Source organism: Balaenoptera borealis (genome assembly GCF_965194805.1).
Source record: "Balaenoptera borealis genome assembly, chromosome: X".
NCBI classification, from domain to species: domain Eukaryota; kingdom Metazoa; phylum Chordata; class Mammalia; order Artiodactyla; family Balaenopteridae; genus Balaenoptera; species Balaenoptera borealis.
In genome coordinates, this window is record NC_138881.1 from 44342689 (window position 1) to 44365592 (window position 22904).

The 22904-nt window shown below is 42.2% G+C and overlaps 1 protein-coding gene across 9 annotated transcripts in view; it reads right to left on the minus strand.

The window, feature by feature from the left end:
• Positions 1-4011: 4011 nt before the first annotated feature.
• The window catches only part of SHROOM4 (shroom family member 4), a 201905-nt gene continuing 183012 nt past the window's right edge, over positions 4012-22904 (minus strand). For 7 of the 9 annotated variants that reach the window (XM_082375983.1, XM_082375988.1, XM_082375986.1 and 4 more), the window contains 5 exons: positions 16575-17381; positions 12877-13026; positions 11819-11999; positions 8066-8335; positions 4012-7121 (listed from right to left, as the gene is read on the minus strand). In XM_082375983.1, coding sequence (XP_082232109.1) covers positions 6852-7121; positions 8066-8335; positions 11819-11999; positions 12877-13026; positions 16575-17381 — 1678 coding nt within the window. In that variant the 3' untranslated portion in view covers positions 4012-6851. The remainder of the gene's footprint in view (positions 7122-8065; positions 8336-11818; positions 12000-12876; positions 13027-16574; positions 17382-22904) is intronic. The other 2 variants (XM_082375984.1, XM_082375991.1) reach the window with 2 other exon arrangements.

Sequence of the window (22904 nt, forward strand, 5' to 3'; positions counted from 1 at the left end):
TTATTATCCTCATTATTACAGAGGAGCTTAAAGCTCCATAAATGAAGTGACTTCCCCAGGTCACCTTAACAGAGCTGTCTGATTCCAAAGCTGAGGGTGCTTTACTTTTCCTTATATGGTTTTGCTTCAGTTTCACCTCAATAAAAATAATAAATCTAGCAGCTAACATTTATTGAATGCTTACTGTATGGCAGGCATTATTTTAGGTGCTTCATATGGATTATCTCATTTAATCTTCATAACACTTTGAGGTAGTGCTTTTTATTAGCCCCCTTTTAGAGATGAAGCTTGAGAGGGGTCAAGTAACTTGTATAGGTGACATAGTAAGTTGGTGGACTCAGGATCTAAAACCTGATTTATTTGCCTAAAGAGGAGTTGAAGTCCTTATCTACTCTACCATACTCCTTCCCTAGAAAGATTGCCCTCTTCCCCAATAGGTCCCATCCCTACTATTCCCGCTGAAGTCATGAGATGGAGCTGAGACTACTCTTACTCCTTGTGTTGCTGGGTCTGCCAAGTCTGCAAGGGGAAGGATGTAATGACAAGCTCCCTCCCAAAACACAAATGGTGTGAATATTGTATCTTTCAGGCTCAGGCATGAACTACATGCTTACCATCAATTCAGATTTTTGTCAATAGGAATGAGACTGACAGAAATAGGCCAAAGTGTTTTTCTTTTTTAAAAAAGCACTTTTATTGAGAAATAATTCATATACCACACAGCTCACTCATTTAAAGTGTACAATTCAATGGTTTATGGTATATTCACAGAGTTGGGCAACCTTGATGACAATCTAATTTTAGAATATTTTCATCACCCCAGAAAGAAACCCCACGCCCATTAGCAATCCGTCCTCATTTTTCCCAGCCCACCAGCCTTTGGCAATCTGCTTTCCGCCTCTGTAGGTTTGCCTATTCTAGACATTTCATATAAATGGAATCATACAACATGTGATCTTTTGTGACTGGCTTCTTTCACTTAGCATAACATTTTCAAGGTTCATCCATGTTGTGGCAGGTATCAGTACCTCATTCCTTTTTATGGCTGAATAATATCCCAACAAAGTTTGTTTATCCCTTCCTCAGCTGATGGACATTTAGGTTGTTTCTACTTTATGGCTGTTATGAATAATGCAGCTTTGAACATTTGTGTACATGTTTTTGTTTGAATGCCTGTTTTCAGTTCTCTTGGCTATATGCCTAGGAGTGGTATTGCTAAGTCATATGGAAACTCTATGTTTAGCATTTAAAGAAACTGCCAAATCGTTTTCCAATATGGCCACATCATTTTACATTTTACCCACCAGCAATGTATGTGTTTCAATTTCTCCATACCCTCACCAACACTTGTTATTGTTTGCCTTTTCTATTATAGCCATCATAGTCAGTATGAACTGGTATCTCATTGTGGTTTTGATTTGTATTTCCTTAGTGTTGAGTATTTTTCCCTGTGCTTATTGGTCATTTGCATATATTCTTCAGAGAAACGTCTATTCTGATAAAAAGAAAAAGTCTTTGCCCATTTTTAATTGGTTATTTTTGCATTGTAAGAGTTCTTTATGTGTTCTGAATAAAAGCCCAATATTAGGTACTTTTCCAGTTATGTAGATTGTCTTTTCACTTTCTTGATGGTATTGTTTGCAGCACGAAAGTTTAAAGTTTTGATGTATTCCAATTTATTGATACTTTTGTCACTTGTGCTTTTGGAGTTCTACTGAAGTAATCATTGCCTAACCCAATGTCAGGAAGATTTATTCCTATGTTTTCTTCTAAGAATTTTGTAATTTTAATGCTTACATTTAGCTTTATAATCCATTTCAAGTTAATTTTGTTGTGTGGTGTAAGGAAGAGATCCAACTTCATTCTTTTCCATGTGGATACCCAGTTGTCCCTGCATCATCTGTTGACAGACTATTCTTTCTCCATTTTATTGTCTTGGCACCATTACTGAAAATTAAGTGACCATAAATATGAGGGTTTATTTCTGTACTCTCAAAATGTTATTCCATTTATTTATATGTCTAACCTTGTATATATACTGTCTTGATTACTGTAGCTCTGTAGTGAGATCTGATTTTGAAATTAAGAAGTGTGAGTCCTCCAATTATGTTATTTTTAAAGATTGTTTTGACTATTCTGGGCCCCTTGTAATTCCATATGAATTTTAGGTTTGACTTTTCCATTTATGCGAATAAACCAGCTGGGATTCTCATAAGGATTGCACTGAATCTGTGGGTCAATTGGGGAGTATTGTGATCTAAACAATATTAACTCTTCCAATTGATGAACATAAGAGTGCCTTTATTTAATTTTAAAAAATTTCTTTCAAAAATGTTTTTAGTTTCAGTATAAAATTCTTATACTTTTGTTAAATGTATTCCTAAGTATTTTATTCTTTTTGATGCTACTATAAATGAAATTGTTTTCAGATTGTTCATTGCTAGTGTATAGAAACAGAAGTGATTTTATATATCAGCCTTGTGTCCTGAGACCTTGCTAAACTCATTTAGGCAGGTAGTTGTGAGCAATATGAGAAGAGCGAGAATGTGTCTGGGTTGGAAAAGGATGAATTGAGTAAATCAATCAGGACTCGAATGATGGTTACTATGTACTGAGCCTGTTTGTGATAAGCTGGTGCTTCTCAACTTTTAATATGCACATGAATCTCCTGGGAGTCTAGTTAAAATGCAGACTATTATCATTGGGTTTCGAGTGGAGCCTGGGAGTCTGCCTTTCTAACAAACAACCTCTTAGTGTATAGCTGGTGGCTATCATTTATTATTTTTAAGCCACAACAGTCTTGTAAGATACATATTATTGTTTCCATTTTACAGATAAGAAAATGAACTCAGAAGTTGAGCAAATAAGCCATATTCATAGAATAAGAAGTAAGTTGCAGAATCAGGATTTGAACACAGTTCACTCCAATACCCAAGCTGGGCTCTTTCCACTCTACTGAACTGGATATCTGGAATAGGAGGAGATCAGTTGGGATATCAATAATGTATGGATGGGGGGGGCAAATAAGATTTTCAGGGTCAGAGGAGCTGCCTGGAGTATATTTGGGTCTAAATCTTGAGGTTATCTTGGAAAGCTGATCAGTGACTAAGAGTAAATGTGTGAGACTGAACTATTAGGTAGAAGTCAGATGATACTAGTAGAGAGAACTCAAGATTGGAGGAGGTCTAGAAAGTGGCTCACCTCTGATCAGGATAGACTCCAGAACTGGACTCTGTATACTGTTGAGGTCTACACTTGAGATCATGCCTATTGTTGACTCTTCCTGAATTCTCAGTTATTGTACTGGGAATAATGAATGGTGTAGCATCAATGCTATCCCTGAGTGGCCAGAATAAGGGTTTAGGGATGTGGGTAAGGCTCTGATCATACGGTTACTTATGAAGGACTATGGATAGGTGACCAAATTCCTTTCCAATACTTTTCAGCAGAATATTTATTATTAGGGAATTTCCATGACCTTAGTCAAAACACGTGAGATAATTTTTTTTTGTCCTTAGCACCTTTTATTGAAGTATGACCCTTGATGACAATCTGGCAGGCATATCAATGTCAGCCAAGAAGGGAGTGGTGGAGGACACAAACGCAGAAACAATAAGATTCAGAAAAATAATAGCTTCACGTGGGATAGATGACCCCCCCAACATTTGTACAACAAACAAACACTGGTTCTTTCTCTATAGAAATTGCCCCCTGCCCCACCCCCCTCTAAAGAACTACTAATCTTCAAAGAATACAATATGCTGTTACAGAAATATTATTGGCATAGACAACTCCTTTGGCAAAGACAGAGGGAGACATCAAGCTCCAGACAGGAGGAAGTGGCCAGAAATGTGCCCAGCTTCCTCCATTTGGGGCCTGCTACTGGCAGAGCAGCACCTTTAGGGAGGCTGGGGTTAAGGCTGTGGCTCCGGTGCCCCTCGGCAGCTTTTTGGCACATGAGGTGAAATGGAAAACAGAACCTGAACCTGGCCTTGAAAGAGGCTTTTCATCTTTTCACCCTCTCCGTTCCTCAGCTTCCAGTCTCTCACTTTCTAGGGCTTTTTTTTTTTCAGTGTCTCTGTCCTTTCTCTTGGCTTCCCCTTGAGCATTTACTGCTCTACCCTGGCTGAGCCTGCAGCTGGTGGGACTCAAGGAGACTCAATTACCCAAAGCCCCTTACACTGATTCCTCTCTAAATTTCAACCGCTGTGCTTACACATTACCCACTGTGGCCTGTACGAGGAAATCCCTTGCCCTGCCTTCCAAACTGCTACTCCCTGGCAGGCCTTGGTGGAGGGCTGAGCACAGGAAATGAGAACAGGCAAGAGATACTGCATCTCAAGTAATACCGGTGGCTTTGCAGTGCTATCACTCATGATGGGCCTGCCACGTCAGCATTGTGAGGCATCTGTGCCTGTCTGGTCATTCACCTTTGCCGAGCTTCACTGCTCACTATAGTATTAAGTGCTTTGGAAACTGTCCCTCCGTGTGAAAATGAGCATTCTTGTACTCTGATCCCAACTTTAAAATAATTGGAGGTGGGATAAGGAACACAAATAACAAAGTCAATAGTAGTTTTAGTCTGATAAGCTTAAGATACAATCATTCTAATGCTGACTAGAAAAGCCCAGAGCATGGTCATGGTGTCCAGGTAAGTGGCTACTTTTTTCCCTGGACTATATTCCCAAAAAGCTGTTCTGGCCAAAAAAAAAAAAAAAAAAAAAAACATTAGAATGATGGGCTACATTGGCCTCATCCTCCCCAATACAGGACATCTCCGCCTGCTCACTGTTTAAGAGCCTGTTTACAAAAAAAAAAAAAAAAAAAAAAAAAAAAAAAAAATGATGGCAACCACAGCCTCTATTCAAAGCATTCCCCCATCTCATGCAACCTTGGCTTAGGTAAACCTAGCCCTTTATAAGCCATCAGCCTTCCTGAATAGAGCAGAATCCTCCACTTGATGGGAGAATGGCAGGTTGACATTTTAACAGTGGTTCTGACAGCAGCAGTGTACTAAGAGCATACTCAGGGCACCCCTCCCCACAGGACACCCTGCTGGCCAAGATTCTTCCATTGTTTCCAAATACAATGAAGAGGAAACGGAAGCTAGCAACCAGTATTTGTAGCAGCAGCAAAGTTCCTTGGCAAATTCTTTGGTTGAATGAGGCACCCCTGCTGCTACAGTTAACCTCCAAGGACCCTGAGGAACTGAGCAGTAACTAGAAGCGATGCCAATGCCGGGTTGGCTACACAGGGCTGTGCAATACCAAGCATGGGCCCCAGTTAGCAAGGAACAGAAGACGGAGCTGGGTAACAGGGCAGCATTTGGCCACAACTCCCTTCCTGCCATCACCCACCTGAGGGCTTTTCCAGGATAGAAACTGGCTACCGGTGGCCACAGCAGCAGCATTCATTATTTGTGTGCCTAAGATCCCGGCTGGATTATAACTTGCTCTGGGGGGCTGGCCCTGGCTGGAGCTTCCAGCTACCATGAATTTCGGTTCCTCGAGCCAGGCCACAGGATAAGAAAACAATTAGATAGAGGAGCTCTTCCTGAGCTCACCTCTACGCCTTCCTTAGCTTGGAAATGGTAGAGAAATGGGTGAACCTTTGTCCCTTTCAGATTTCTTTGGTTTCAAGAAAAAATATGAAGCAGTTGAAGCCGGTTGGGGAACTCTAAGCTCACGGTCATCCAGACTTCAAGGGAAGTATATGGCCAGGCCACAGTGGGGAAACTCTGAGTTTGAAGTGAGAACTCCTTCCTTAGACACTTGTTAGCTATGGTGGGAAGAATTCAAGGCCTTGGCACTTGCTTACCTAGCCATGGTGAATTCAGGCTGATCTGCAGACAATGCTTTCCTTCTGGGCTAACTTTTCCCTCTCCAACTCCCCTCTTCTTACCTTATTAGTTAAAAAAGAAAAAAAAACCCATCAAGACATAAAAATAAATAAAATCAAAAGGCCATTTAAAATATAACAACAACCCCCTCCCCCCAATAATAAAACATGTATCCAGAAGTCAGCTTTAGTAGAGCTATTCATGGCCCATAGTGTGAAGCCCTTAGGGTAGGCACCTGTAACTCCCAGCAGTGAGAAGGCAAGATGAAACAGGAAGTGGTAGGCCAAAGTCTTAGGACAGGAGGAGGGCCACGCTAGCTGGGGCTGAAGATAGGCCTCCTCCCCCTCAACTAGGTAATGGGGAAGGCAGGGGTAGAGCCAGTTTGTTTAAGCATAGCTCCTTCTAGCAGGGTATCAGGCGATTCCCAACCTTTGCTCACATTCTGTTAAATGTCATTGCTCCTTCTGTGCTTCCTACTGCAAAGTGGGGTGAGGCCCTGAAGCTGGTGGTAGGTGAATGCCCTCAAGACAGCCAGATCTCTGTGGGAAATGGCTGGGCCACGAGCCCTGGGGAAGAGTGGAGCTGCACAGGCAACTTCTCTCTGAGAGAGACTTCAAAGGCTGATGATGGTGTGGGTGGGTGGCTGAGTACATGATGTTCCTGGTGTCCTAGTACAAAGAATAATGAAGGCACTTTGTTGGTCCTGTGTGTGGTGAATGCTTGGCCGTGCAAACTGTGGGAAGGAAAGTGTGGTTGTATGATCACACTTTGCTGCAGCTCCTGCTTCTTGCTTCTACTCCCTTGGGTAGAAGCTTGGGGCCTCCCCAGGTCCTCTTAGCTGGTTGGGAACACTGCTAGGTTAAGGGGCAGTGAGAGACGTCCAGGGTAGAGAATATGGAACAAACTGCTAACTAACTAACTGTTATCTACTTGCTAACAAAGTGCTAACAAGGATTGAAAGCGCTTCCCATTATGGAGGGGCAGGGATGGTGTAGGCAGTCTGCTGGTGGAATTAGAAATTACTGGGCCCCAGGAGTAGGCTCTCCCTGAGACATTTGAGTTGCTCTTCCCCGAGCTTGATCTTCTCTTCCAGCTCTCGCTGTTCAATGATGAGAGCAGATTTCATCTTCACAAAGTGCTGGTAATCTTGGAGCTGGTCCTGAGGCAGATAGCGGGAGACCATACCAAACACCAGCTTCTCCCGGCGCTCCATGTGCTCCTTCAGCTCCTTGGCATCTGCCAACTGCCCTGTCAGCTGCTGCTTCTTCTCTATCAGCACCAACTGGGGAAGCAGAAGACCAATAAGGGCTATATCCCAATGACCAGTCATCTGCCCGACCCAGTGCTCCACCAGTGATGCTCCCACAAAGCCACTAGCCCCTCTGCTCAGTGATCAGTCCTACATTTCTTGCCCTGAAGTCCACCTTCATGCAAAAGCCTTTCTTTCCTGTAGCAAGGGGAGGATAAACATGACAGCAATTCTGGATGGGGGATGAGCAATCACCTCTTTCTATCGCTAAACTGTTGTTAATCTGTGGACCACCACTGGGATTGGGGTGGGGGAAGGCTCTGACAAAGCCAGCTCGTACACCTTCCATCTGGTAAAAAAAACCATCGCTGTGATGATGCTTCCAAAACAGTGTGTGTCTCTGTGTGAGTGTGTGTGTGTGTGTGTGTGTGTGTGTGTGTGTGTGTGTGTGTGTGTGTGTGTATCCATGTGTGTATGCACAAGCATATGTGCCTTTCACTGTGGGTTCAAATTTGTATCCAAGAACCACTTGGATAGAAAAAGGTAATGCCATTTGGGTTCAGGAATTACGCAGAGCGTCCCAACCTATGAAATTGACAGACTCCCAATCTCAACTACTTGCTACTATTACTACTACTACTACTACTGGCAGCTAGCAATGATTTAGTGTTTATCTTGTTCCAGGCTCTGTTTTAAGTCATTAACATGGATTATCCAATTTAAGTTTCACAACCCCATGAGGTAGGTAGTGTGTTTACCCTATTTTTGAAGGGATGGAGACAGAGCGAGGTTAAGTGAATTGCCCACAATCACACAGTTACTTAGTGGTAAAGCCAGAATTTCCACTTAAAAGCCAGTGCCCACACTATTCACACTATGCTCTGCTGCCTCCAGACTAGCCAAACTTGAAAGAGGGATCCCTGGGAAGAAGCAGATGGCACTTCCCTCCATCCACACCCCGGAGACCTCAACCCTACCTTCTCCTGGTTGGCCTCTGAATCGATGCTGTTGAGAGCATTTTCCACACGGGCCAGTCGACCAGAGAGTGACAGCAACAGGTTGACTACTTTGTCCAGGTCCCCAATAAACAAACGGTATTTTTCAAACTCATTGGATTTGCAGACGGCTTTTAGGTTGGTCTCCACCTCCTCCCCAAGGGCAGAATTGGCAGTGATGTCCTCCAGCAATCCTCGCTGGGCCTCCTGCAGGACAGAAAGTTTTCTGCCAATGCTTTCGATGAGCTGAATCTAGGAGAAATAAACAGGAGAAGCAAAGGGTGAGAATGGGGACTGACAGAAACGGATCTGTGCCTGGAACCTCTGTTTTGAGATCTAAATAACTGAAGGCGGGCTCTACGCTAGTCACTGGAAACAAAGGAAACCTGAGCAAGTCGTGAGCAATTCCAGTTTTCTGGACAGGCACCTTCTTTCCCATCTCTTCAGATATGCTAGGAATCTCTGTCACCACCAAACTTCTTGGCATTAGATGAGTGGTACCCATTGGCTAGTTCTCGTTTGCCAAATGTAACTTACTAAATACTTGCTGAGGCTATTTAATAAACAGGAATGCTTGTGAGAGCATAGGTAAGAAAAGCACTGCCATCAAGTGTTTGCCTATTACTTCATTCATTCTCCTTCAATCCATTTCAGTACCTCTGATGTTGATGACACTGTGCTAGATCTTCCCCCACTCAGCTTGGCTTCTGAGGCCTTTTGGATAAAAGTGTGAGTCCTGGAGTCACAATGACTAGGTTTGACTGCTAGCTCTGCCACTTCCTAGCTGTGTGACCTTAGGTGAATTTCTTTATGGAGTTTTACTTTCTTTATCTGCAGAATGGGGTAACTGCAGTACCTACTTCACTGAATTGTAATAAGGGTTCAATGAGATAATGCATGCCAAGGGTTTAGCACAGACTAAGTGCTCAATAAAAGCAGCTGCTATGATTATGATTCAGTCTGGCCTCACCCTACCATTCTAATCTCACTCCTCAGAACCTCTGAGGATTAGCCCCTCATGCTGTGTTCACAACCCTCATTCTTATATTCCTGATTTGCTTATGCAGTTCTGCCAGCTCTTTATCTCTTCCTTCACTTTGGCTATTCCCATTCTTTCTTCAGAGCCCAGCTTTGCCCCTACCCTCCCCTGCTGGAAGCCCCTGCCCCCATAACTCCTCTCTCAATGATCTTTTTCCTTTCTAAACTCTCCAGTCTTTTAGAATGAGAAGCCTTGAGTGTAATTTGAGGTTGTTCACTTTCTGTTTCCTGTGTGTGCATCTGATCCCTCTCCTACCACTGATTGTGAGTTTCTCAAGGGAAGGACTGCTTGTGTCTTCTGATTTGTCTCCCCTATAGGTGTAGCCAGTTGTGGGACTGCACTCACAGGAAGGTAGTGTGGTAGAGTGCAGTTTTAGAGTCAGAGATGCCTGGATTCCAATTCCACCTCCTCCAAACTGTGTGACCTTGGGCAAGATACCCAATCCCACTGAGACTTCTGTTTCCTCATCTGTAAATTGGAGAAGTGCCCCCCCCACCAACCCTCCATTGTTGTGAGGGTTAGATGAGATCATAGAAGTACTTAGTATTGTGCCTGGCACATTAAGTGCTCAATATATGTATATTGATGCTGTTACTACTACTACTACTACTACTACTATTACTACTACTACCACCACCACCACCACCACCACCACCTGGCACTCTGAGCTAATGGATACCTGTCTAGCTGCAAGGTCCTGACAAGAATAGACCTGTCCCAGGTTGCTCCCTGCCTTTGCAGTCAGTATTGCATTATGGTCAATGGCATGGACTCTAGTGCCAGACTACCTGGGTTTGAACCCCGGCTCTGCCACAAAGTAATGGTGTAAACCTGAGCAAGTTACTCAACCTCTCTGTGCCTCAATTTCACCATCTAAAAGATGGGGTAACAATATTACTTACCTCATAGTGTTGTTATGAGAATGAAATGAGTTAATACATACTACATGCTTAGAATAGTGTCTTCTATATAGGAAGTATGCTTCAGTGTTTTATTACTATTCCTGCTCAGGCACTCTGGGAGCATAAGCTTGTAGTTATGTAGAGTATGTTCTTTTCTCGTCCTTTATTTAGAGATGTCCGAGGTCACAAAGGACAAGAGAGCCTGCTCTGGGTCTGGGCCAGGTGTCATAATTCAGAACTGGTCAAAAGTCAGGAGCTCACCATGATCTTAGTGTAAAGTGTAATAGGTTTACATTTAGGGAAATTTCCAAAACCCACTGGAAATTAAGGATCGATGATATGAACGAGGCAACACAATTAGATGCCAAGAAGCTCCAAGTTATATCCGCACCCTCTGCTTTCCCAAACAAAACTCAGTGCCAGGGACAAGGGAGGGCTGGGGGCCAAATGATCAACTTGGAAAGTCACCTACCTACCCCCAGCTCTTAGGTCCCATAGATCTGGAAGGAAGAAAGTGGACAGAGCCCTTTGTTTCTCAGCACTTGGGCTTTATAACCTGAACTTCAACTCTGGGGAAAGGGTAGTGGATAGAGCTGTAGAGTCATCACAGACCCAGCTAGAGCTGAGTGGCTTTTCTGGGATATTACAAATTGGTGACCTTCCTCACCTATTTTCCTCAGAGACAAAAACTGTCTTAGCCCACCCACAATCACTTCAAGTCACTATCTGCTGTTCTGTGCTTTGCCATTTCTGATCATGTCTCTCTTCTCCTCATCAGACATTTATTAGGTTTGCTCCTAATAAAAAAATCCTGAGTGAGCCAGGAGCAGCCCTGTCATACTTAGGAAACATGGAATCCAAGGAAGCAGGCACCTGGATCAATAAAACTTTGATGCCACCATGCTTCCTATTCTTTCCCTGACATTTTGCTTCAGATTGGAAAGTGGTGGGGGTCTCTTGCAAATGGCCTTGAGCTTTTGTACAGGTCATGTCCTGAATAAGAAATATGGGCAGAAGAGCAATTTGCATTGAGTTCAGATGTCTACAAAGTGGTAAATTGGGCCTTTGAGGTTGCCATGGAAACCCTATTTGCTTATGAAATAAAAGGGGTAAGTGCAGGGAGGGCAAAGTGATTCCAGGAATTTGATTAGAAACCCAGGCTAGTGGTACTTAGAGGAAGAAAGGGGAGGCTTCAGAACAACATCATCTCCATTTATCTATTTTAGTACTTTTAAGAGATGATTGACTATCCTTGCAAATAAATATTAAAGTTGACTGGCCTATAATTTTTCCTTTTCTTTCTTGGCCAGTCTGCTCTCTCTTTGAAAGTTACACAGAATAAAATCAATGGCTGCCATTGGTTAGAGCTCACTGGCAAAAACTCTGATGTGCCTTGGGTAGCGAGTTACTTACAAGGCTGGCTTATTTCAGAGTAGAGAGTCAGACAGTCTTGACTTTGAGTCCTGGATCAACATTTAGTCTGTAACCCTGGGCAATCTGGTCCTCTCAACCGGTAAAAAGAAGACAGTAATGTCTATCTTATAGAGTTGGTTTTAGGATTTGAGAGACACTGTGATGATGATGATGATGATTACTATACTATTATTTCTATTATTGACTGGATCAAAGAGAGACTGGAGTTGCGTTTGTGAGAAACCCAGACAGGCTATTTGATTTCCATATTGAAAATACAGGAATGTACCAAGATATTCTGGAGAGTGTAGAGGGCAGGTCAACCTCCAGACACACTCAAGCTAAATGCAGTAAATCTCTAAGGCATGCCAAAAACTTCACCTTTTTTTGAGCCAGTTCGTGGTCAATTTCCTCCTCTCCCAGGCCCATCTCTGCCATCTCGGGTTGGTCTTTCAACTTGTTCAGCAGCTCTGCTTTGGCCACAGAAATATTGTAATATGCTGAATAAGAGGTAGGGATCCCTGGGGCACCCTGAGGAGGTGAGAAGTGCTGAAACTCTTGTCTGTGGAAACAAAAAATGACCATCTGAGCACCTCTGTTGACAGCCTGCTGACCTTTCTGCTTCTTAATTTCCCCATTTATAAAATGGGACCCTGCTTCACCAAGGAGTTATAAAATAAGGAAATAATGGACGGGGAGGCACTGTTCAAACATAAACAGGCCATGTGAAGGCTCTCTAGAAACCAAGTCAAGGCCAACTTTAAGAACTTAGAAGGCTATTTCTACATCCCTGACTTCCACAGTTGGGGGGACTTCTTTAGAGATCAATGGGTTTGGTCATTAATACCCCAATAAAATCCAAAAAAACTAGCAGGCCCCTAAAGTTCCAGGCTTCTGATCATCAATGATTCCCCTTGGTTCAGGGTTCCAGTATATGGATCCCGCGGGAGGGGTTAGGTGGTAGGGACATGTCTGAGACCTTAGCTATTTGTCCTCTAAGACTGTTGGGTTCCATCCTACCCATCCTGGATGCCAGCCCGACCTGGCTCTATCTAGTCTGCTTGCTTACAAAGGCACCCCATGGCTTTCCTGGACACGCTCATCATTTCGCCTTTCCTGGTGGTGCCACTCCTGCTTGAAATAACCCCTCCACTGCATCTCTCCCACAGCAAAGAGGTCACCCATGACCTCAGCAGTGGTCACCGTGTTGGAGGCTGAGTTTAGCACCCCTGCCAGAGAGACCTGTCACGGCCCACCACATCTCTCATGAACTCTTCTGAGATTGCCTGAGGTGGGGCAGGCCTTTGGCCTGAGAAGGGATAACATCTCTCAACTTCTGGCATATCCCCAATGGTCCCAGCCTCCTCCATGGTTGCAGAATGAAATGGGGGGAAATGGAACCAGTGGTGCCCAGGGGCTTGACCAGTGTAACAGCAGACCCTGTTGTCTTGGGTTCACTGAAGCCTGCGGGGTTGAGGTGCTGCTTCTCGGAGCCCCAGCCCATGAAAGAGAACTGCTCCTCAGGAAAGAAGTAGCTCTGGCTCCATGCTGGCTTAGGTTTGGACTCTTCTGCCATCAAAGCTTCTGGTCTAATGTGAGGAAAGAAATGAAATGCTTCAATGTTAGGGTTCAGTGATGGAGGGGCAAGTAATTCCGCCTATGGTTTATGTAAGGGGGAGACCCACCCCCACTATGTTCTTGTTGCCTCCCAGCCATCCCTACCCTCCACCTGTCTGTGTCACTGCCCCTTCACTAACCTCTAGCTGTTTGAAAGGAAAAATAGGAGAAACTCATTAGTCATTTTTGCAGCTATTTGCAGCTCTAAGATAAAGGTCAAAAATAATGGGTAAAAGGCTCCACAGCTATTTACTGATTCATGCTATGCTGTCTCCTAATTCATCACACAAAAGAAATTTGGGCATGCCAATATCGCTCATCCTAGGTATTCATTTTACATGGAGGTTTTTAAGCTGATAGCACTGATAAAAGAGCACTACTAGCTAACATTCACATAGTGCTTACTATGCCCAGGAGCTGTCCTAAGATATGTGTGTGTGTGTGTGTGTGTGTGTGTGTAAATATAGACATAAAATGTAATGCTCATGACAACCATTTTATGGATAAGGAACATGAGGCACTGAGAGGTAAAGTGACTTTCCCGGGATCACGACAGTAAATGGCAGACCTGTGATTTAGACCTAGGTGACCTAACTCCAGAATCTGTGCTTTTCGCCACTATACTATACTGCCAAAGGGTCAACTTGACATCACATAAAACCCTGCGTGTAAGGAATTTTCTGGCTGGACTGTATCTATGTTAGCAGAGAAGAGAGAACATTCTGGAGGAAGTATAAACGTATGAATTTAGGGAATTCCTACCTATAAGAAAAATATTTAGGGGCATGTGTGCGAGTTGAAAGAAAGTACTGAAAGAAAGCACAGAATTTTTTTTTAAAAAAGGATGTGGCTATCTGTCAATTATATCTCAATAAAACTGGAGAAAAATTTTGAAAAAGGATGTGCTAATTAGAGACTCAGTTCCCTAGCAGACATGGCCCTGTACTATATTATAGTGTATCATATCAGGCACTGTGTTCTAGGGCTCCTCTCCTCATACTCTCCATTAATAGGGCAGAGGTTATAGGAGATCCATGAGAACATAATTTGACCTTGATAATGAACTTTGTTGCAAAAATAAGATTCCTTCTCCAGAGCACTGAGAGAAAATGCAGAGTCCATAAAGCAAACTATACCTGTAACTGAATCAGAGTTATCAGATTTAACCAATGCTCAATAATTTCACTCACCTGCTTCTACATGCATCCTGACATTTTGTAACTAAAGAGTACGTGGGTTAGAGAGAGACTCTAGTTTAACGTGGCTGAAATTAGGATGTCTTTTTTTTTTTTTTTTTTGCATTTTAGATTCAAAATATTACACATCTACTTGCCCTTAACACTACTTTCCCTTACAAAACCTTAAAGGCACTTCCTGCTGGGTAGAACCCTGTGCTCTCTGAGGGTCTGGAATAGGATCTTCTTGAGGAGCCCAGAGATCCTGGGGTGATGTAGTTGGCACAGTGAGCCAGACTATCTGGGTTCTGGCTACCTGTGATCTTCTGCAACTTAATTTATATCCCTGTGCCTCACTTTTCTCATCTAAAAACTGTAGGAAACTAATGGTATCTATTTCATAGGCTTGTTGTAAAGATTAAATCAGTCAATACACAAATGTGCTTAGAACAATACTTGGCACATAGTAAAGAGGCAAAAAATATTAGCTATGTCGGGAATGATGTTTTTCCTTAAATCTCCATCACTCAAAGAAGCATCTATAATTGATTTTTTGCAGCCACAAGCCAGGCTTGTGTGCAAACAAATGTTTCCCCTTGCATTCCATAGTCAATAAGAAAAAAAAAATCTGTGGAACAAGTTACAAGATCTCTAGTAATAGCAATTTCCTTCTCTCTGGACAAGGTGCCAAGATGAATGGAGGTACATAAAGAAGGAAGGACTAGGAGGCTGAAAGGGGTAAGCCTGGGGCCTGTAACTACTACCTCTGGTACACATTGCCTTCTAGGGGGCAGGAGGTCTAAGTAAAGGCCTGGCTACTGCAGGAACCAGATCTCCCTGAGAGAGGCTGCCTAGGATGGCAAAAGAAGCATGGATTTTGGAGTAAGATGTGGCTTTGAGTCTTTTCTGTGTAATTCTGAGTCAGGTAGTCCCTTATTTTACTCAGCTTTAGTTTCCGCATCTGTCAAATGGGGATAATAATGGCCCATAGGGCCGTTGGGAGAATTCAATGAAATAATAGATATAAAATGACTAGCAGTGTCTGACACATATCAAATGCTTAATACGTGATCATTCATTCATTTATTCATTCTTTCTTCAGAAATAGTAAGTGCCTACTATGTGCTAGGTTGCCTTCCCTTCTCTCTGCTGTGATAGGTAACAATCCACAGTCACTTTCCACAAATGTTTTCTAATTACAATAAGAATACTCCCCAGCTAGATGGGCAGCTTGAGAAGCAGCCACTAGGGATCTGACAAGAAATTCTCATAGTGTCTGGGAGCCAGGCCCTATAATTGCTGTGCCTGTGGCATCTTAGGCTGGAAAACTTGTCAACTAGCTCCAGATAGCCAAGTAATGGATTCGTCCGTCAGTAAAAGACACAATAACAAGGTACTTCTAAGAGCAACAAGTCTCAGACAAGTTCCTTCTGTAAAGGTATTTAAAGAAAGCACTGGAAGGATAGACACCTGCCCCTCATCCCCATCCCCAGCAGAGAGTGGGTGGAGCTCTCTACAGGAGGATTGGCAGAGCCGAAAGCCAAAGCTCTTTTGTTTTGGAGCAAAGAGGACAACCACACATTGTGGGGCACACCAATGAGCATTGGCACAGTGAAGGGAACAGTTCTGTGGCCAGAGTACACTCCTTCTTCGGCCTCTCTGCCCAGACAGCTGACCCTGTCAACTACCACTTTTGGTACTACCATTTGCCCACTGAAGCAAATGCAAAGAGGCAGAGGAAACAAGGGTGGGGGTGATGGAGAAACTGGAAGATGAAAAGAATGCCTTTGGCTGTTGTAAGGAATGGTCAGGGCATAAAGCATCCAACCCCAGGAACACCTTTGATGCTGGGGGTGGGGGAAGAGTTTAGAAGCTCAGACAGATCCCAGAGCAGAGGCAGGTCAGGTTGTGAGCTGGCCTCTTGTTCTAGAGAGCAAGCAGCAGAAAAGGCAGAAAAGGACCTGAGCCAGGCTTCTGGAAAAGGCCACAAGGCAATAAGGGTTTAATGCCTTATTGCTCAGGGGCCAGAAACTGATGCATACCTTAAAGACAAACTAGAAAAAAATAAATATAGTACCTTGATAGTGATATTTAGGGATAAGAACATCAATGACATTTACTGAGTACCTACTATGTGCTAAATATGGGGCTATGTCTTTTACGTGGGTTATCCTCATATTCACAACAACCATGTATCATCATGCCCATTTTCCAGGTGAGAAAACTGAGGCTGGAAATAGTTTAATTGACCAGCCCAAGGTCACGCAGCTGGCAAATGGTGAAGGTGGAATTCAAACTCATGCTGCCACCTCTTCAGGGACCTAACATCTTTCATAAGCACTTACTTGGGGGAATCAGTGGTCTCCTGCTCTGATGTTCTCCAAAGCCCACCAATGCCATAATAGCAAGGGGGCAGAGCCTTCTCAGCTTGAGATCCCAAATGGCCCCTTACTGGAGGCAGGAAATCGCTGGAATGGAGAGCAAAAGACTCTTGCTCTGCTGGAAGGCTTTGTGAGCTCTGCCTTGAAGCCTCCAGGTGGCCAAAGCCCAGCGGTTGGGGCTGCTCCAGGACCTCCTCAGGATTGAGGGCACTGGAACCAGTGGTTTCTGAACTGAAATACTGGGGTGGCAACTCTTCCTCCTCCCCCTCCTCCTCCTCCTCCACCCCCTCTTCCTCTTCTTCCTCTTCCTCCTCCTCTTCCTCCTCCTCCTGCTGCTGCTTTTGCTGCTTCTGCTGCTGTTGCTGCTGCTGCTGGGCTGCACGAAAGAGCCTGTACTTCTCCCAGTTGGGAGGAGGAGGGCGAGGAGGAGGAAAGGCCTTCTTCCTGGCACCCAGAGGATCTGGCTGGATCTCATCAACTTTGGTAAAGAGCTCCTTCCTATGCTGCCCCCAGGCCCGGGAGCTCTGAGGATCCAAGCTGATGTGGCTCTCTGAGAAGGCCCGGCTGCGCAGTGGGCGGGGCATGGAGGCTAGGGAGCTCTCCTCTTCATAAACGGAGGTTTCCTCTGGTTTTTTTGAGGAGTGCTTGAAGTCTCCAAGGAGGTCAAGAGAAGAGATTGCTCGGTAGCTTGACAAGTCCAGTGCTGGGTTCTCAAAGCAAGGATGGAAGGGGGTTGCCCATGAAAAGCTAGCCTTGGAATGAGCCATTTCCCTGCAAAACAGCAGATAAAGGTTGTATAAAGCAAGCACGTTGCAGATGGTCCCATAATTTTGGATAACATCATTTACATAAAATTTAAAATGGCCACAAAACAATATAATATCGGTAGTAAGTGTAGTAATAATAATATATGATATATAATATTGATAGCTAACACTTACTGAGTGCACACTAAGTGCCAGACACTGTTTTAAGTGCTTTCCATGTCTTAACTTATTTAATGCTCACAATAACCCTAGGAAGTAGCTATTATTATTGTCCTGATTTTATAGCTGGGGAAACTGAGGCATGGGCAGGTTAAGTCATTGCTCAGGGTCATAAAGCTGGTAAGTGGCAGAGCTAGGATTTGAACATGGAGAGTCTAGCTCCAAAGTCTGGATATACACACCACCCCACTCAGATTGAATGTGCTGTGTTCTGGGGCTTGCAAGTGTGGTTATCTTGCTACATCTGTTGTTTTTGTTTTGTTTTTAATTATGAAACATTTCAAATGTTTAAAGACATACAGAGATTGTTATAATAAATATTCACGTTCCCACCTACTGCCCACAATTAGCACATTTTAATACTTTACCATCTATGCTTCATGAATTTCTAAAATAATAATATCCTTTGTTTCACTCCCCACTTCTATTCCCCTGCTGCCTCTCTACATGCAAGCTATATCATGAATTTGGCATGTATACTTTCTGTCCATGTTCTTATACTTGTACCAAAAAACATCGAGCAGGCCATTCACAAATATCTGCTGTTTTGGATTTAAAATATACCCTTCTAACGCAATTCCAATCAGAATTCTCACCAGGACTTTTTAACTTTTTATAGAATTTTTGTGTTAACTTGCAAAATAAAGCAGGATATGGTAGTCCCCATTTGTCCGCTGTTTCACTTTCCAAGGTTTCAGCTACCTGTAGTCAACCACAGTCCAAAAAATAGTAAATGAAAAATTCCCGAAATAAACAATTCGTAAGTTTTAAAGTGCACACTATTCTGAGTAGTGTGATGAAATCTCCCGCCATCCTGCTCCATCCTGCCCAGGACTTAAATCATCCCTTTGTCCAGCGGATCCCACCCATTAGTCACTTAGTAGCTGTCTAGGTTATCAGATGGACTGTCACAGTGTCACAGTGCTTGTGTTCAAGTAACCCTTAGTTTACTTAATAATGGCCCCAAGGCCTAAGAGTAGAGATGCTGGCAATTTAGATCTGCCAAAGAGAAGCCGTAAAGTGCTTCCTTTAAGTGAAAAGGTGAACGTTCTTGACTTAATAAGGAAAGGGAAAAAATCATATGCTGAGGTTGCTAAGATCTACGGTAAGAACGAATCTTCTATCCATCAAATCATGAAGAAGGAAAAAGAAATTCGTGCCTGCTGTCATACCTCAAACTGCAAAAGTTACAGCCAGAGTGCATGATATGGGCTTAGGTAAGATGGAAAGGCATTAAATTTGTGGATGGAAGACATGAACAGAAAGCATGTTCCGACTGCCAGCAACGTGTTGCGCCAGAAAACATGGAGCCTATACGAAGACTTCAGCAAGGGATCCCCTGAAACAAGTGACTTCAGCCATTTACTCCAAGTAAGGGATGGTTACAAAGATTTAGGAATAGGTTCGGACTGAACAACAGGAAAGTTACTGGAAAGGCTGCATCTGTCAATGAAGAAGCCACTGCCACGTTTCTGGCAGAGTTGAGGAAGTTGATCAAGGAGAGAGACAGAATTCATATAACTTTTATTATAGTATATTGTTATAATGTTCTATTATATTATTAGTTATTACTGTTAATCTCTTACTCTACCTAATTCACAAATTAAACTTTATCATCGGTATGTATGTATTTAAAAAAAAACATAGTATATATAGGGTTCAGTACTATCTGTGGTTTCAGGCATCCACTGGGGGTCTTGGAATATATCTCCCACAGATACATGGGGACTACTGTATAATAAAAAACATATTTTGCTACAGAAGAAATGGGGGGTAAGTAAGGCATAACGCATAATATAAAGCAATTATAATTAAAACTGTTTTACTGACCAATAGAACATAATTGAAAGTCCAGAAACATATCAAACTACTTATAAAAATGTCATATATAATTCACCTTCCATAACAAGAAGATAAAGATTATTTAATAGATATTTTTGAGACAATTGCAGAGCAGTGTTATTTGGAGCTGCACCATATATTATATACCAAAATAAATTTCAGATTCAAGAGTTAAGGGTGTGTGTGTGTGTGTGTGTGTGTGTGTATAAAATTTTAATATGTGTTATATGTGTATATATGTATATATATATTATATACTTATAAGAAAAAACTATCAGAAAACTTAAAAACTATGACTTGTGAGGTGAAATAAGACTCTCATCTCATAAGTAATAGAAAAGTATATGCAAGGAAAACAAGTCCAGGTTTATTTAAATATGTATAAAAAGTTAAACTTCTGTATAATAAAGAGGGACCAAAGCAAAGGACATCTCTTTAATCTCTGAGTTTAAAGAGTTAAGCCCTGTAAGCCAGAAGATCTGGTTTCCTGCTGTAGTCTGTGAGCAATCAGCATCATGCTAAGTACTGCCTAGTGACAGGAAATTCCAGCAGTTCAATTAAATCATCAGCCAGAATATCCATTCAGTAGTCACGTTGAAGACTGAGAATATTTCCTCAAAAAAATAATAATACACATAATGGTGGCCCAGGTCAGATAGAATGGAAAGCAAAATCTCCTTCATTCCCCTCATCTGCAGTCCCCATCCTGGCTAGCTCATCCCTCATGTGGATCAGAAATTCATAGCCACACATCCCCATTCTCTTCTCATTTGGACCTTAGCCCACCTATAGCTCCTTAAGATTATAATAATCCCTTGTGTACAAACTGTTCCACCTGGCATTTCCCCCCTCAGGAAACAAACAAACAAGGTGGTGAGTGGGAAGTGATAGGATGATAAATGCTATCAGGCAGAGAGGCCTTTCCTGACCACCTTATCTAAAGTAGAGACAACTTATCCTTAATTATCATTTTTCTATTTTGCCTTTCTCAGAGCATACATCCCCACAAGGGCAGAGATCTTGCGTGTCTCATTCATCTGGTACCTACTGCCTGGCACATAGTACGCATTCAATAAATATTTAATAACTGAGCTAATTCCCAAAAAAAACCCAAGGACCATGATACTCATATCATAAAAAAAGTTGAATTAAAGGCAAAAAGCAATAAACAAGACAAAGAAGGGCACTATAATATTAATGATTAGAAAACACAATTAAGATCTAATTACCCTGAATCTTTATGTACCAAATAACATAGCATCAAAATTCATAAAGCAAATATATAGAAAATGCAAAGGTAGAAAAAGCAGAAACAAAATATAAGACCTTTTCAGCTGATGACAATACTGTATCTAGTCACAATACAATAACACTAGAAATTAATAGCAAAATGAAAAACAAATACTTCTAGCACACAGAAAATAAAAGGGAGAAAATATCCCCCACTCTAAGTCAAAGAGGAGATCTAATCTAAAATTGTAGACTACCTAGAAAATAACAACAATGAAAATATCAGAAGCAAGAGGATGTGGTTGATTAAAGCAATGGTTAAAGGAAAATTGATAGTCTTAAATACTTATATTAATACATAAAAACAAATTAAAATAAATGAATTATGCTTTCAACAAAAGAAGTTAAGAGCCACAAAAACAGACCTAAGCAAAGCAGAAATAAAACTAATGGCAGAAGTTAATACACTAGAAAACAAATGATAGAACTAATAATTAAAGCCAAAAGCTTTCTTCAAAAGAAAATATAAAACCATAAAACAGATAAACCACTTGCTAATCTAATTAAAAACCCTAAATGCACAAAATTAGAAATGGAGAAATAACCACAGTTGCAAAGTAAATGAAAAGAGTAAGAGAACACTTTGCTCTACTCTATGAAAACAGATTTGAAAACTTAGTTTTCTAGGAAAAAATAATTACCAAAACTAATTGCAGAAGAACGAGAATATGTAAACCACCAGTTATCATAGGAAAAAATTTGATAAATTTGACCAAAAAAACAGCACACTCCCATGGTCTTGTGTTAATTCTACCAACCTTCAAGGAACAGACAACCTCAATGCTATTTACGCTTTCTAGATTCTGGAATCTAGAGAATAGGGGGAGAAGAAAAGAATCCTGCATAACATCAATACCAAAACCCAGCAACTAGAACATACATAAAGGAAAACCAGAGACCATTCTCATCGAAGAATACTAATGCAAAACTCACTGTTTTTGGCATTTAAAAACATAAATATTAGAACATTAGTAGATATAAGTAATTTATTAATAAACTACCAACACATATTAAAGGTGAATGCTCAAAAAAATTCTTTCTGAGAAGGGTGCGGGATCCAAAAAGTTGGAAACCATTGGTCTGAGGCAGTTGTTCCTAATCGAAGTGGCTCTTAATTGGAATTACCTGAAGATGTTGTTTAAAATGCAAACTCCTCGGCTCCACTTCTATCAATAGAAATTGAGATTTAGTACCTCTGTGGTGGAGCCCAGGAATCTACATTTTAAACAATTTCCCCAAGGGATTCTAATACCAGTGATTCAGGGATCATACTATGGAAACAAAGGTCCAGGGTGAAAAAGATGGGAGTGTTGTGGTTTGGAGGGAGAGGTTTGGGGATAGAGTTATTTGTTCCAGTTAGGTTGGTTTCCAATCTGCACAGTATGTGTCCCACCCCTCAGCACACACATTCCTACCTTCTGTCCTTGCCTCTCCTGTTCTTCCCCACCTTCATCTCTAATCTAGATCTTATGAGATGCAGGTGGTGAAAGCAACGTCTCCAAAGCCTCAAGTTGGGCCAATGTCCTGCAGCGGTGGTGAGAAAAACCCTGCTCCATGAGAGTCATCAAATTTACCACTCTTTCCTTGCCAGGGCACAGGGAAGGCAACAGAGCAGAGCGCAAAGAACACAGTGTTAGAAAGACTTGGGTCTGAATTTCAGTAAAATTTAAAAATCTGCCTCCAGAGCCAAAAGCTGCATGACCTTGAGGAAATTATTTAATTTACCTCAGTTTCAGTAAAATGTCTATCTTAACAAAGCTTCTGTGAGGATTAACCATATAAAATAAAAAGGACCTAGCAATGATGCTGGGTACATGGAAAAGTGATTAATAAATGACAGAACTATGCTTATTATTATTAGACTGAAGTCCTTACTCAGGGCCACTGCATATGGTTGTGCAAACTGTGCAGTGTACAGCCTTCACTGCTGTATGCTTCAGCCCTGCTCCTTGTTCCCATCAAGGGAGTTGAACTGCACTGTCCCCTGGTTAATGTTCAGCCCTGCTCAATAGCCAAGAAACCAAGAGACCTGGGGTCCCAGCTCAGCTACATGGCTGCCGAGCCAGGAGGTCCTAGATAACCAAGGATTTTAATCCTAGGCTCATTCACTCACTCTTCTCATCTACTAAAAGGGAGAGAGAATAAAAGGCAAGTTTAGGCTTAAAAGCAGTGTGAC